General features: G+C 37.3%; 1 protein-coding gene across 3 annotated transcripts in view; it reads left to right on the forward strand.

Annotated features, from left to right (window-relative positions):
* Positions 1–17,258, forward strand: part of FBN2 (fibrillin 2) — a 277,965-nt gene that overhangs the window by 214,898 nt on the left and 45,809 nt on the right. For all 3 annotated transcript variants that reach the window (XM_037509420.2, XM_037509419.2, XM_054694452.1), the window contains exons 29-36: positions 344–466; positions 626–751; positions 1,004–1,129; positions 3,050–3,172; positions 5,353–5,475; positions 7,723–7,848; positions 12,903–13,025; positions 13,528–13,650. In XM_037509420.2, the coding sequence (XP_037365317.1) occupies positions 344–466; positions 626–751; positions 1,004–1,129; positions 3,050–3,172; positions 5,353–5,475; positions 7,723–7,848; positions 12,903–13,025; positions 13,528–13,650 (993 nt within the window). The remainder of the gene's footprint in view (positions 1–343; positions 467–625; positions 752–1,003; positions 1,130–3,049; positions 3,173–5,352; positions 5,476–7,722; positions 7,849–12,902; positions 13,026–13,527; positions 13,651–17,258) is intronic.

The following is a 17,258-nucleotide window of genomic DNA, read 5'->3' on the forward strand; positions in this document are numbered from 1 at the left end:
ATTTTGCAGAAGAATGTCTAGTTTTGTCGTTAAAAGTGCCCTCAACTCTTCAATGATTGCACTTCTCAATTCTTAACCTTCGGCTACTGGAGCTAATGTTAAATGTTAAATGGAATGATGTCATAAAGGAAGTAAAAAGAACTAAGAAAGATTAACGGTATTATGATAATCAACACAAGAAGTGGGAGAAAAGTCCAAAGCTATTTAAGCATTATCTGTTTGGGAAAAAAAAATCTCTACCTTTTTTTTTTTAATAATAAATTTTATTTTTATATTCCCCATACAATTGCAACCTCCCCAAGTAGACCTAACAAGTGATGTATTCACATTGTTGTTTTCACAGATATTGATGAGTGTATGATAATGAATGGAGGCTGTGACACCCAGTGCACTAATTCGGAAGGAAGCTATGAATGCAGCTGCAGTGAAGGTTATGCCCTCATGCCAGATGGGAGATCGTGCGCAGGTACAGAAAGGAAAATAAAATACAGAGAGTGTGCATCTAAATGAGTTTTTTCTTACAAATTCCTCTTCAGATATTTTTGGTGGAGCTGGAGGGAAAAAAATACTTGCACTTAATAACAGCCATCCTTATTTTCATTTGTGGTTAATTTTGCATCATCAGATATTGACGAATGTGAAAACAATCCCGATATCTGTGATGGTGGCCAATGTACCAACATCCCTGGAGAGTACCGCTGTCTGTGCTATGATGGCTTCATGGCTTCGATGGACATGAAAACATGCATTGGTGGGTACCAGAAGAACAGGAGGAACATGCAGATGCATGTATGCACACACACTTCATGTGCAATTATGCACATTACATTTAAACATAAGGAGGAGCTTTCTCAGTTATTAAAAATTTTCAAACCATTGTATCACAATACTATGTCTTAGAATAGTTTACATTTTAATTTTTTCTATATACTTTAGCATTATGCTATTCATTTTAAGAGATATGAATCAGTATTAACCAAGGTATTGAAAACAAATTTTCTAGATGTGAATGAATGTGACCTAAATTCGAACATCTGCATGTTTGGGGAATGTGAGAACACCAAGGGATCCTTCATTTGCCACTGTCAACTGGGTTATTCCGTGAAGAAGGGGACCACAGGATGCACAGGTAGTTCTCATGTTCTTCTGTGTTTTGCTTTCTTATATTTCTGAGCCCCCTTTCACACCATTTCTTCCTGACATCTGTGAGACCATTGTTCACAACAGGCTGATACTCTTTGTGATGAGTAACCACCAGAGCATGTTGGTGGTCTGGCACCATCTCCAGACCCTGCCACAGAGTGAGAGGGGTGTGGAGTCTGTTCCTGTAGTTCTGATGTGCTTCTTTCTGGTAGCTTGCTTCAGTGTTCACTCTCTTAGTAGGAAGACGGCTGCCAAAGCAGGAGGCACACACAAGAAAGGTGCACCACACGAGCTGGCAGTACTTGGTTGTTGCTCATTTGGCAGGTCTTCTGACAAAATGAATCTTGATTTCTACTTAGACCCTCTTCCTTTCTTCCTTTCCCCTATTTTTCCTTCTTTTCTCCTCTCTTTCCATTTGCTTTTGCTCTCTCCTTTTCCTGCCAGAGTAGTGCTCTCTTTTATCTCTTTTTCTTTCTTTGCTCCTCCCAGCCACTTTACCTCTTGTTCCCATTCTTCACCAATTCACTTCTGTCTTTTGCTTGAAGGGGGAGCTAGGATGTCTCCAGCTCAATATTTTGGCCCAGGTGTTCCTCATTGCTCTGTTTAAGACCTTTTAAGCCCTTGCAAGGTGTGTTGCTCAAGACAGGTAGTAGGCAGCTTATATTGCAGCCTGGCCCTAAAGTTGAGGGCTAGTAAAGAAAGTAGGCATATTCTGTGCAGGATGCTCTGAAGCTGCGTGTGTGTTTGTCTATGTGTGGGTGCGATTTCAGCATTTATAATACATCATCGCTGAGCTGGAGGAAACAAATTTCCTATTCTAGAAATCTTTAGAGACTGAAAGCTACATATACGATATGTATGCATGCAAGTATGCATCACATACACATATATGCATACATATATACACATATATACATGTATACATATACATGTATATATGTGTATTATACTGTGTGGATGGATGGATAGACAGGCAAAAGTTCTGGGGATATTCTGGATAACACTTCTAGTATTTTTATATATTCCCTTTTCTCTTCTATTTATATATGTATAAAAGAAAAGTATATACCAAAATGATCAGTTTCAAGAACTGTAAAATACTGTATTAATATCATAAGATAAGATGACAAATAGAATAATTTTCAAAGGAGAATGCCCTTTTCATGTTTCAAAAGCAGGCTTATTCTTTTTTTTTTTTTTTTTTTTATAGAGGCATGTTTTATTTATTTATTTATTTATTTGTTCGTTTATACATGCACTGGGTACAGTCAGAAGCACGGGAGGGTGAGAGAATTCACCAGAGCCAGAGCAGGGAGCAGAGCAGGCAGAAGTACCGAAGCACACTGCTGAGGGGAGCAGCGGGCGGCAGGAGAGGTCTGCGCGCCATGTGGGACCCTCCTCCTGTGGCCGGGGAGCAGCCGGGGATTGAACCAGCGCGGCAGAGGTCGCGGGCAGCTTCGCAACCCAGCACTCAACCGCTGCGCCACCGGGGAAGCCCAGCAGGCTTATTCTTAATAAAAAATATGTAACAAATATTAATAAGATAGAATAGCAGTGTCTTTTTAGAAATAAGATTTCTTATGACATTCTGATACCTTCTCCATGGGGCTCTCTCTGGGTCCAAGCAAGAAAGGGCCGCTGGGGATGACCCACATGTGTTTCAGGAGGCATCTCACTCCTACTGGAAAGAGGCTGACAGTTTTTCCTGGGGAAGGGTGTATTTGATTTGGATCATAAACTGCCAAATTTTGCATAACTGTGAATAAATATTATGTTAAATAGTATGCTTTATATAATTTCAAGTATTTCCATATTTATTTTAAATTGTTACCTACATAGAAAGGCACTTTAAAGAAGAACTAATTAATTTGCATTATATCTTTTCCCATTAACTAATATTTCTCAGATGTGGATGAGTGTGAAATCGGTGCTCACAACTGTGACATGCATGCGTCATGTCTCAACGTCCCGGGAAGTTTCAAATGTAGCTGCAGAGAAGGCTGGGTTGGAAACGGCATCAAATGTATTGGTGAGTTGACAAGTGTAGACATCCTTTGCTAAGACACAAAATCCTTAGGACTCTTTTTTGTCCAGTTGTTAAACCACACACATGAGCAGGAACATACTCTTCCACCTCATTTGTTCTCTTAAAAATCATGTGCTATCTTTAGTTGCAAGATAAATTCTTATAGAAGAGTATCCTTCAAACTTGGTATAAATGATTGATTTACAACAACATGCCTTGACATCAGCTTTCTAGTGTGTTGTTCAGTAAAAATTACTTGATGTGCATCCAGAAATTCATCGAGCTGTATGATGAGAAATGACTAACACATATTCCCAGTCATTTCATATAGCAATCAGTGAGATTTTAAACCCAGTAAAGTAAATGAAGAGAATGAAAGCCCTTTTTTTTTTTAAACTGAAAATCTAACTTTGTATTAAGTGGTCAATACCAGCTTTTGTGATAGAACATAGAATTCTTCCTCCAGAGAAATCTTAATGTTTTGCTGGATTGCTGGAGGTCTGATTGGGAGAAAGGAGGAGGGGAAGGCAGTTGCCATTCTCTGGGCTTTACAGCTCTTGAGCTGAAGTCCAATAATCCTGTATAGCTTTGAGGCAGAGCTGGATTCTACCCTAAGTGTCACTCACAGTGCTGCTTAGTGTGCTCAGTGTCTTAAATGCCTTAACAAGAAAGCCTTTTCCAAATGGTAAGAATTATCCAGATCATTTTAACATAGAAAAGAAAGCAAGCTACAGTGACCTCTCTAGCATTACTCATTAAAATGCTTTAGGCCTGAGTCAGAATTAAAAGTTTAAGATCACTTATCCATAATACAGGCTAATTTGAATATACTTTCTTATCCACTCAGTTGCTCTCTATTTGTCTAATGTTTATGAGGTGACTATAGAATTTAAATGATTGTAATTTTGCTTCCAAATAATTCTGCTAAGCAGTTTTCTCTGATTGCATCATAAGTCCACTAACTGCCCGTTACTAGTCCAGCCATCTCACCATCATTAATCTCACAGTTTGTCCTGATTCCCATTTTTCTGGTTCCCATTTATCTACTGTTTTTCTTCCTTCTAGACTCCCTCTTTTGTTTTTCTAGTTCCTATAGCACTCTGACCAGTTATTTCAAAATAACCTGTCTCCAGTACGAAAGATTAAACCATGACCAGACACCTCTAAAATGTCAAATCTATCCACTCCATGCTGTCTCCATTACCCTACTCTGGTGTCAAGTCTCAGTCATTCTCCCCACCCGCTTTCATCTCCCCTTCCTCCCCCCACCACTTTGTGCTGGACACTAAAAGAAACCCCTATGTGCTTGCTCATTCCCTCTCTGGTCCTGCAGTCCATTCTCCACATAGCAGGCAGATGAATCCTTTTAACCATGCATCTCATCTCTTCACAATTATCATTCTAATCCACTGAATTTAGCATAAAATGTAGCTTTTTTCCCCATAAATTACTAGACCCCGCATCATCCTCCCACAATCTCTTTAGTTTCACCTTTCTTCTCCTTCTGCTCCTTCTGTCTCCTGCTTTGTCACACCAACCTCCTTTAATTTTTTTTGTCACATCAAGCTTTTCTTACTCAATGTCTGTTCATTGTTACACTTCAAGGAGTACCCTTCCCTACTTGTGTTTAGCCAGTAAATTGTTAGACATCCTTTAGGTCTACTAAACATTACTTCCTCAGTGGGGCTTTCCTGTCCCTACTGTCTATATCAGATGCCCTCTCCCTTCTTTCATGGTACCTGGTGACATTTCTTCATGGTATGAATAACAGCGCTTAATTTAATTGAATTTTCTGTGTTAAACTTCTGTCTTCCACTGGACTATGGGTTCCATGAAGTTAAGAATTGTATCTTGGCTTCCTCATTTCCAAGAGCTTGAAAACTGCTCAGCTGATTATTTTTTCAGTGACAGAATCCACTCTCAGTAGAAGTCAGAAGGAAGTCTAACGTTGGTTTTCTTTTTCTTTTAACCATTAAAATTTAGTTGACTAGATATCTCATAAAATGCTTGAATTAATAATTTTGGCCCATGTTGGTGTCATAAACATTTTGTATTACAGGTCTGAGATATTAAAGAATTAGAACTGTGCCTTACAGGTAAACTAAAACATGTGCCATTTGACCACTGTTTAAATGTTCCATTTTTGTTTCTGAACTTCACTGCTACATCTTCTTGTCATTCAGATCTAGATGAATGCTCGAATGGAACCCACCAGTGCAGCATCAATGCTCAGTGCGTCAACACCCCAGGTTCTTACCGCTGTGCCTGTTCAGAGGGCTTCACTGGAGATGGCTTCACCTGCTCTGGTGAGTGAAGGTCCCCAGAGGTGCAAACTATATGCTTCCCTTATGTAATGAAAGCTGTAGTTGAAGGAGCCTGATGTCACTACCTCTGTTTTTACATTTGACTTACAGGTAAAAATCTCTCACGTTAACCGCAAACTCATGAAAATTTTCCACAATGTTGATGGAAGTTTTAAAATAATGGCCTTCATAGCTATCATGTTCTATTACTGCTTGTCATTTTTTCTGATTTATTTATTAACACAGTGGTCAAAAACAAACAAAAAAAATCACAGAACTCCTGGATTCAGCCGCTGCTGATTACTAACCTTAAGTAAATTACTTAACCTGAGTGGGTCTAATTTCCCCATTTTGAAATGGGCACAGTAATAATAATATCATTTTTCTTTTATACCACCTAGTGCATTACATATTGGGAACACTATTCAGCTTCTTAATATAGATGACCTACCCAATAACTGCTATTTAATGTACTTATCAGCATCTCAGCTTACCACGTTACTGGAAAGATTAAATGGAATGATAAAAGTGAAGTCAAGGGCTTAGGAAAAACACACCAGGAGAGCTTAATCGATGTTTGCTGCTATTTAAGTTTGTAACATTGATATTTCTCAGACACACTTTAAAAAATAGACTCTAATTTTTTCTGATTATTGATGTAAAAAATACAAACTCATCAGTTTCACATCCCTCTTGAAGAAATTATGTTTGTTCATTTTTAAAACTTTCACTACTTTTAAACCTTGGATACTACATCTTCCTCAAAATTCCGTGCATCGAGGTGTGAAGGAAAAGGCAGGACTTAGGGTACAGGCGCAGCTATACATGGGTCCTGGCTTAGTCGCAGATCTGCAACCAAGACTACTCCCTCAGCTCAGTCAGCTGCTGTAAACTGCTCTAAACTTCACAGGATTGATGAAGTAAATGAAAATATGAATGTCGGGCATCTCTCACACACACACAAATACCAGATTCTCTATGAACATTGGATTCTGCCCTCCCCCATTTTATCTATTTGATGAAATTAAATAAACTATCTTTAAGGTCTGTAATAACTCCCATCTGTGTGCTAAAGGGCAGGAATGGATACAGTGCAGGTTTTCTGATCCCATGCAGACCAGGTAAAGGAGGAGTCAGAATCCTTAGTGGCTTTTTGCAGGTCTTTTTATTGGGATTTACCCAGTACACAGCAGGCAAGGGTGCTGGGGGGCCAGGAGGCTGGCAGTCCTCCCAGCCCCCAGCAAGTCTTCAGTCAATCTTGGCTCTCTGGCCTTCTCTCTGCTTCTCCGCTTCTCTTTCGGCTTCTGCTTGGCTTCTATTGGTGTCCCCGTGACGCCGACCTTAAAAGCCCAGTCTTGGCCCAGGTGAATCCCATCTACCTAAGCCCACACCCTACTCCAGGTGCCCGCCGTCAGGCATGCATTCAGGACCGCAGGGTTTCGTCATCTATCCTGATGGTGGGAGGGCAGTAAAGCCTGACATTTTCCTTACCCTACATGTGTAATTAAGATGGAGTTCTTTAATCAAATTGTAATGTCATAAAAAAAACTTTCCTCATTCCCATAGACTTCCTAACTTCCTTAAAAGTACTTGAATGAGTGAAGGAATCAGTTGTTCATTGCAATGCTAACATTAACACCATTTAAGATGAATTCCAACATTCCTGGGTATTTTTTTTAAAGATTTATTTATTTATACCAGCACTGGGGTACAGGCCAGAGGCTCAGGAGGGTGAGAGAATTCACCAGAGACAGAGCAAGGAGAGGAACAGGCAGAAGGACCGAAATACACTGCTAAGAGGAGTGTATACACTGCTAAGGGAGCAGTGGGCGAGACAGGAGAGGTCTACTATGCCATGTGGGAATCTCCCTGGCCGGTTGGGAATCGAACCCATGCTGCGGAGGCTGCGGACAGCTTCACAACACTGGGCTTAACCTGCACCTCCGAGGAGACCCAACATTCCTGGTTATATCTGAAGGACTTTGGTGCAATCTGGATGCATCAAATTGGCATTAAAAGAGAACTAAGACAAATCTGAGAGACACCTGCATTCTTCCTATTAGTTGCACTGGATTGAAGGTGATGGTGGAGGTTAAATAGCAGTACTGCCAAGTTGCTTAGGTGAATGTGATTGTTTCATGTTAATGAGTATTAACTCAAGCTGGTAAAGTTGATTTAGTTATATAGCAAGGAAAACAGTGTGTCACAACATTCAGAATTTAATGGAGATATGATTTGCTTCTCCCACAGATGTTGATGAGTGTGCAGAAAACATAAATCTCTGTGAGAATGGACAGTGCCTCAACGTCCCGGGTGCATATCGCTGTGAGTGTGAGATGGGCTTCACTCCAGCCTCAGACAGCAGATCCTGCCAAGGTGGGTCACCAGGATTCCAACTTATTTCCAAGTTGGATCAACGACAGCAAATGAAACCACAAAAAGGGTTGGAACAGGCCCCACCTGGAAGCAGAATACACAGCATATGCTGCACATATAAAAGTCGTTCGTTTAAGCATGGATTATTTTGCCGAATGAATAATGATGAAGGCAGCTTTCATCTCTTGTGAAGTTTTCCTGGCTGAGAGCCATTAGTTGGAAGTTGGGCTCATTCTTTTCTTTTTTAACCATTTCTTTTTCTTCTTTTTTTTTTTTATCACTAAATGAATGACATGTGGGAAAGCAATTCAACTTTTAAAATGTGATATATTACCTACCCCAGACACTGCTATTGAATGTGTTTATCAAAATCTAAGTAGCTCATTTGTGGCATCTGCCATCATGTTTTATTCTGCTATCTTTATGTCTAGGACAGAAAGTCCCCTTCAGGGATTCACCAAGGGCCCCACCCTTAGCTTAATAGTAGTGTCTTTTCCTCTTAAGTTATGATATCATCCCTCTTTCGTAAAAATTGAACTTGGTATCCAGTATGATATATCTGTCCAAGAAAAAGAATTCATGTTTTTTTTTGAAATAGGCTTCATTCACCTTACATATAGTTTGGGCCATTGTTCTGTGTATAAGGTAGTGCATGAAAATAAAAATGAAGGGGCGGAAAATACTGAAAATAATTCATCAACCATGAGACTTAAACAAAATTAGCCATTTATAGAAAATCTTAAAAGTATACATTCAGACTAACTGCAGGGCAAAGATTATAAAATAAAACCACAGCACAGACTTCCTACATTAACATCAGTCATGTGAACAGAAATAGTAAATACCAGAACAATCATGTATACACATGTGTGAGCACGCACATACACATTTCACCAGTATCACAAAAATCAAATTACACATCTGTGAAAAGAGAAGGAACAGAGTAGAATTTAAAGTAGCTTTGAAGAAATAAAGAGTGACTAAAAGATCATGAAATTTTCCATAAATTTCCACCAGTTTTGAGAGAATCAGAACAAAAGAACGACAAGTCAGCTCTGGGGAACATGATAATATAAATTAAAAGCAACTATGGTTCTACCTTGGGCAGAATCAGTCCATGTTAGAAAAGATAACTGTAAAGTAAGCTTCCTTTCTTTCTCCACCACTGATTTCTTTTAAGCACTGAAGCCAATTAATAGAAAATGTGAGTCAATGTGGTTATGGAATTTACATGATTTATTGCCACCCATCAACCTGACAAAAGTTAGTGGGAAAAGGAATAAGGCAGCAGGAGCCAGACACTTTTGCCAACATAAAATTTCAGATTAATTCTTTATACATAAGACAGAGTTTCCCTTTCATAATTCTATTCCATTATCTTAGCACAGGCTTTTCAAAAACTGCTCCCCAGACCTCTCCCAAGGTAATGCTAGTTTCTATTTACTATAATTCTTTTACATGTTGGTTTTCTTATAATATGTCATGATCACATGGCAGAAATTTGTTTTCCAGTATAACTGAAAGTGGCATACATGTGGTTCACCCTCAGTTAGACCCCCTTCACTATTTCACTAAAATGCCAGCTTTTGAGATCCCAAAATGTAATTCCATGCTTCTGACTGTTCCTCCTTGTTTTTGTATTCTCTCTTCCTACAAGATCTGGCTTGTCAACACAATTTCTCCTAATTTGGCTAATTTATGCTCTAACATCTTATTAATAAATATATGCCATTCTGAATTGGCCTACAGATCAGTAATGTTCACTCAGTATCTACTTCTCACCACCAATTCTCAGAATTTCTATAGAGTTCAAAAAAATGCTAGAATTGGCCATTTATTTTGCAGCATTCTCCACCAAAATGGAGGAATACACAACCTAAAGGAACCTCCTCAGGCTAGAACTCCATTAGATGGCATGAACCTAGATTCAGGCTATTTTTTATGCCCAAAGAGAGAACATAAGCCAGGTTCATCAACCAAGAGCATACAGCCCAGCGGGGCTCTTAGCCACACTTCCATGCCCCCGCCCCCATCCTGTGAAACTGTTTCCCCTCTTCCCCCACCTCATGAAACTTTAGGCTAAAGACTAGCAGCGTTAATGAAATCCATACCCTAAGCTGTCTTCCAAATAAAGCCCAGATAAAGAGGGGAAATATCAAGAAACTCCATCTAAATTATATCAGAGTACAAAAGTTCTTGAAAGAACTAAGCAATGTGTAGCACACTAAACAATGACAGCTATGCAGACATTCTGTGGAAACAACAGGAAAAAAAGGAGCAAACAGAAAACAGACCAAGAACCAACTAAGCAGAAGAAAATGACCTAAGAAACAAAAGCAAATTTCCCACAGCTACTTCATACCATGGATAACTTTAATAAAAACATAAATATAATTGAACAAGTTCAAAGAGATTATAAAAACTGAAAGGAAAGATAAAAGGGGAGATTGTTGAGTTTTGGGAAACAAAAATGGGACCAGTATAGCAAAATTATATAGAAAAATTATATGGAAAACTATTAAATAGAAACATGCAAAGAGCAGAAGATATAAAATAAAAATAAATTACTTAGCATAGAGAATGTACTTGAGATAACCACATTGATCAAAAAGGGGGAAAATAAATTAATATTGTCAGAAGACAAAAACCATAAACATGAAGTATAATTGGGGTCTCTGAAGTAAAAAAAAAAATTGAACACAAAATGTATTAAACATTAATCATGTATTTTTCTGATATGTAATAAGTAACTGAAGGTTCAGAAAAAGGGAAATCATGAGACAGAGGCTTAGCTTTATTCACATTTGTCCGTTTAAGTCATAGGGAAGGATTCTTCAGACTTCAGATAGAAAAGACAAGCCATGAAATGTTCAGTACTGAAAGACAGGATAGTGTCCACACTTCTGAGGAAACCTGTGACTGGTCAGTTAGCTAATTATAAAGACAATAGGCACATTCTCACATAGGAAATCATTCACAAAGAAAACTCTCTCGTGGACTCTCCCTTTTGAAGAAAAATAATTATCATCAATGAAGAAGCCAGCTAAAAAGCTGCAGTAAAAATATTGATACCTATGAGTGAATCATTAATACTAAATACTACAACAGGATATATATACTATAAACATTGAAAAAGAAAGATAGTATGAGTAACAAAATTAAGTTAGTAGTATGTATGAATACTAATTTCATCATTCATTGTACAGTTTAATATTGTCTAATAATTGTATTTGAACTTTAACATAAAACCAAAAGATAAATTTTTAGTCTGTTCCATCATCTTAATATTAGAAGTACTTTAGAAACTGTTAAGATCCAGAAATTTTGATGTAGTCAAGATCTCTAACCCTGAATTATATCTCCTGCCCTGAGAAAATTTCATTTGATTTATAAAAGTTGTTTAATCTCCACTCAATGAGTACGTGAAGAGAATTATTTGAAACATATTCATCAGTAATTCTGGATGGAAGCATTTTTTTAGTGATTTTTGGCCTTGCTGTCTTATTTTCTGTGTGCTTCCTGTCTTTTCTGTTTGCTCTTGATACTTTATTCTTTGAATTTCTAAATATACATCAATTTTATGAAAACAAGAGAACTATTATTTAAGTGGAAGTTATTTTTAATAAAAGTTTATCTTAAAATGAAATGCATACTCTGGGCCTCCCCGGTGGTGCAGCGGCTGAGCGCTGGGTTGCGAAGCTGCCTGCCGCCTCTGTAGCGCTGGTTCGATCCCCGGCCGCTGGGTGAGGGTCCCACATGGCGCGCAGACCTCTCCTGCCGTCCGCTGTTCCCTTCAGCAGTGTATTTCGTCAGTCTGCCTGTTCTGCTCTCCCCTCTGGCTCTGGTGAATTCTCTCACCCTCCTGCGCTTCTGACTGTACCCAGTGCTTGTATAAATAAATAAATAAATAAATCTTTAAAAAAAATGAAATGCATACTCAGAGCTGATAATACAATTCCATTTCTCTTACAGAATAACACAATGTATTTGTGACTTAATGAGATTTATATATTCAGTTATATAAAGAGAATCACTTTATTGTCTCAACACAAGACACATCTTTATACATCAGTTGAACTTTTTAAATACAGTTTGAACCATATCTTAAATCTAAGATAATTGAAACTCATTTTTTAACTATCATGAGTGACCAGAAGACCCTTTCAGACTCAAGAAATAGCTTCCTCCAGACAGCACTTGAGGATTTCTTGCCTAGTCTGCCCTAAAATGATACACCAGGTCTGCATTCACAGAATATGAGCTAATCTGTGTACAAAAATGTTCATCATCTTCCTATGAGTAGAAATACAGACTATTTCTACAGCTGTCTATACATATATATGCCCTCATTTTCATATGAATGAAGAGGATTGACTTCTTGTTTATTGACTTTGAATTAAAGCTTCAGGGAAGAGTTCCATAAACTGAACTCTGACTTCAATCTCAATAAAGATATTTCAATGAAATTTTAAGAATGTCAGGCAATGGATGATCTTATTACACGCTATTAGGAAAAATATTATTTCCCTGTCTAAATCTGACTTTATGACACTAGATCAGATTACATAAATTTAAAATTTTTTAAACTTAAGTAATTTAACATCTTTAATATGTAAATATAAAATAATAATCATTTATTAATATTAAAATATTTAATGTTTTATAATTGTAAATGTTTATAAAAGATCTGTGATTTGAATTGAATTATTAGAACCTTTGAATTTGTTTTTACCTTTGATATATTTATAGTCTCATTCCTTTGACATGTTTGTATTTAATATTTGTGTTTTTTTGCTTTAGGCCAATTCTTTCTTGTTAAAGTGTATTATAATCCAAAAGAGTTAAAGTAATGTCAATAAATAAAATAAGTCTTGTCATATCTTTGTTCCATAGATGAACATCAGTTGCTTGCCACTTACCTGATCTCCCTAGTACAAGAAAATAAATGTTTACTGCATAAAAACATCTGAGAAAACAAAAATTATTGTTCTTGTTAAATAAAAATATTAAATGTCTTTGTAAACAAAGGATTACTATTGTTTTTAAATCTTCAGATATTGATGAGTGCTCCTTCCAAAATATCTGTGTCTTTGGAACTTGTAATAATTTGCCTGGAATGTTTCATTGTATCTGTGATGATGGTTATGAATTGGACAGAACAGGAGGGAACTGTACAGGTATGAACAGTTAAGGGTTTGATTGTTTTCTTACTAGTTAAAATTTGGGCTATACATTCTTCAAATTTCTGTTTGGCTAAACTATGCCTGGGGTTATGCATTTTTTGAAAAGGAAAATTACATCCTGATATATTTATTTTTAGCTTTGGAATTTGATCCATTTTATATAACAACTTAATATTAAATATCTAACAGGAAGCTAGGAGAGTACTCCTTTGTATATATTTATATGTCTATGTGCATATGTTCATGTATACATATGTATATATAATAGTGATAAATTTTTTTCTTCAGAAACCCAATATTTAATTATCTATTATGGATGTAAGATGACACTTCCTTAAATGCCATGTGATTAATCTATGGAACCTGTTTTTAGGCATCATTGTGCTGAGTCCTTTCTAATGATCTTTAGTTTACTAACAAATCCATCAAATTCTTTGGAGCAGAATGCACAGAGAAAGTAAAATGTTAATGTGGGCATTTTAAATGTTTTTCCTAGATATTGATGAATGTGCCGATCCCATAAACTGTGTAAATGGCCTGTGTGTCAACACGCCTGGTCGCTATGAGTGTAACTGCCCGCCCGATTTTCAGCTGAACCCCACTGGTGTGGGTTGTGTTGGTAAGTAAAAGCTATGTACAACAAATAGATTTATGTAGAGTTTTGTTCCAAATTGTGATGAGTATTTTGCTATAATTAATATGAAAACAGTATTGTCCTTTCCCTTATGAAACTCTAGGTTACTAAACTGTATGATCACTCTTACCATGTTTATCTTCAAAGACATACTTTGAAACAGAAATTTTTAAGAAATCTGCTTCAACCTCCTCTTCTCACAGACTTGGGAACCAGGTCAGAGAGGCACAATAATTTGTTCAAAGCCTCAGAACTTACAAATGACAGAGCCCAGGCAGTATCCTGAGTTGCTTGGCTCAGTGTCCAGTGCGTTGATCAGGACAGCCCAAAATGGTAGAGCTGTTGGAATATCCTTTGCTCTTTCTTGTGACAAAGGTCATGTAGGAGTGAAATAAAAGAAGTGATGAGGAACTGTAGCCCTGTTTTTCATAAGCCACACCACTGGAGTGAAAGAAGTTGATAGATGGTGGAAGCTGTAGTGGAAAAGGCAGTGTAGAAGGCCCTGAATCTTCCAACATTCCTGACATTTATGATCTGGAGAATATAATTGTCCAGCATTTGCCATCTGCTCTATTCCCATACCTTGGTGAATGTTTGCCTAGAGGAATGAATGGTCTGGAGGATTTCCTGAGAGACTACCAAACAAAAAAAGGGAAATGGCATTGATAGAAATGTGATTGCAGTCTTCAATATCAGTTCTCCTTTGGGCCCACAGGGTATGGAGGAGATATTTGCCATTGTGATTTATACACAATTTATGTATTATTTTTGAATTTTAGAGACGACACCTAGTTATGATGTATGGTTACTCCACATTTGGACGTTTTCATTCAGAATTATTCAATCAGTAAATATAAGCACTTTCTAAAGGCTAGAGCTGCCACAGTGAACAGAGTGAGCAAATTTTCTGCTTTCCTGTTTAGTTCTGGTGACTGGAGACAAATACAAGCAAGGACAGATTCTGGCACTGCAAGTAGATGGACAAGTGTTGTGTTAGATTAGGCATGAGCAAGTCAGATCCTTGAAGGAAGGAGCAAACCAACTGGACCTCTGATGGGAGGAACCTCCATGGAAAAGGAACAGCCAGTGCAAAGGACCTGAGATAGGTGAACAGTGATGTTGGAGACTCAGCAGTGAGGCTGTGTAGCAAGAGTGAAAGGAGTAGCCGGGCAGAGTATGAGCAAAGGCGTGAGAAAAGGAGCAGTATCCAGTGAGGACAAAGTGATTCTCTATTCTGAATGCACAGTAAAAACCTATTTGAAACATAACCTGACTCCCAGAAATACTGAGTCAGTAGGGCCTCAGTATTTTTTTAAAGCCTTCCTTGAGCAAAACCAATGAACAACTAATAAAAGGGAGTACTCCAAAAGTTAAGAAACATTTAAAAATGCCCCAAATCATTAGTAATCAAATTAAACAACTATATAAATATCAATTGATACTTAACAGACTGGCAAAAGTAGGAACCCTGAATAGTGTGCAATTGTTATTTTACAGTGACCTTGAGGAGCCCTCTATTTTGTTGGTGAAGGTGTAGATCTGGGTAACCCTGCAGAGACTTATTTCTATCATAGCAGTACTCAGACTGTCAGCATGCAATCTATTTAGTGTTTGAGCTTATTTTTGGAGCCATTCTGTGTGTGTGGGCTGGTACTCATGGCTTTATTCTTTTGTAGAGTTCTTTCAAAGAACAGAGACTCAATTCTGTCTCAAAAATGCCATTAAGTGTCTCACAAATACCAGTAAGTGTCCCATTAAGTAGCCTTTTTGTAAGATATGTTAGTGATATTATTTTTTCTTTCATCTTGAAACATTTTGTTATGCTATCCTAAATTTTATTTATTCATTACTTCTCACTTACGCCCCATGATACTAAAAACAAAAGTGAAAATTATAAGAAAATGGGAATTTATGGAATCATCTGGAAGGATGATGCAATTGCAATAGTAATATAAAATGTCACTGTTCATCAACCTTCAGTTTCTTATTATGTTGCCCATAGCATTACATCATTTTCAAGAAGGCAAAAAAGAATACTAGAGATGCTATATTTGGTACATAATTGATGCTATATTTGAAGGTTTATTAGATACAGTTGTGAGAAATTCAGAAGGTTTTCCTTTCCAATCATAATGGACAAAAAAATAAAATTGAGAGTGGAAAACAATTCACAATAGTTAGGTGGATCAAAAGGTGAATACAAGAAGACAACAGCACACTAGTCTAGACTCTAAAGATGGTGTGAAGTTGAGCACATCAGCACATCAGCCTGGCTACAAGTTTTCAGACATGCATATCTATCGTAGATGAAATTTTATAGACTCACAATCAATGAGGCATGACTGAATGATTAATATATTTCTACAAAGGAAATAAGATCATCTTACCTCACTAGAAAGAACTTCAACACACAATATTTGAGAAGTACTCAAAATTATCCCAGGCTCTTATATTCTTTCAAATTATATTTCTTTACCAAAACTTAATTGATAAGGTTCTTAAGTGTATGAAAGACAAAAGTAGGTATTTATGCAAAGGCTATTGGAAGGAAATACATGATATGAAAGAAGATCATTGAATTGATTCTTTTAATTAGTGTTGATAAATCTAAAAATGAAAACACTTTACATTTGTGAAGCAAAGAATATAGAGGTCTTCTCCTCAACAGAATTATCAGCTGTCAAAGTTCTTAGAATTTCTTAAGGTGTTGTGTTTTTTTTAACGATTTATTTTTATACAAGAACTGGGGTGCAGGCTAGAGGCACAGGAGGGTAAGATTCACCAGAGACAGAGCACCAGATTCACCAGAGCAGAATAGGCTGACGGACCAAAATACACTGCTGAGGGGAGCAGCGGGCAAGACAGGAGAGGTCTGCCGCACCATGTGGGTATCTCCCTGGCCAGCCGGGAATCAAACCAACACTGCAGAGGCTGTGGACAGCTTCACAGCACTGGGCTTAACCTGCTGTGCCACCAGGGAGGCCCAAGGTGTTGTGTTTTAAGGGCACAAGAACAAGGAAACAAGAAGTCATGATGAGCTAGAACCTATTATAGATGTGTTTGAAACCTGGAATCAGTTTTTGCAAAATGGGTTTTTATATAATGCAGTTGATGAGAAGATAATGGCTCTCTTATTTTTTCTTATTCAAGAATCACAAATTAGGAAATAAAAATTTGAGTTAGCTATTATTAAATTCTTACCAAATTTCTAGTAGTTTCATTATGCCAATTTTTTTATTTGCAAATTATTTTTGAAGTACAAATACCAAAAATTTGAAAAGGTCCACTGGATGCTGATTACATGACAATGACTATTGCAGGCTAACACTATGCAAACTCTGTGAACCATTAGTCCCTCTCCACTCTAGATGCCAAAGAAAGTAACTCGGGCTTGAGCAGAGGAAGGGTAAGGATTTCTTGACAGCATTATTCGTGGTAGGATAAGAGTTGATGGAATTTTTTTTTAACTGCAGTTAGATACCTTGAAGTTAACAGATTGGCTAAATATTCTATAAAAATGGAGTGAGTCTATGACAGCATACCATTTATGTAAATTTAGAATGTGCATAGGAAAGCAGAAATACTCATTTTGC

This window comes from Talpa occidentalis, unplaced genomic scaffold (assembly GCF_014898055.3).
Source record: "Talpa occidentalis isolate TD23 unplaced genomic scaffold, MPIMG_talOcc4v2.1 talOcc4.13, whole genome shotgun sequence".
Taxonomy (NCBI): domain Eukaryota; kingdom Metazoa; phylum Chordata; class Mammalia; order Eulipotyphla; family Talpidae; genus Talpa; species Talpa occidentalis.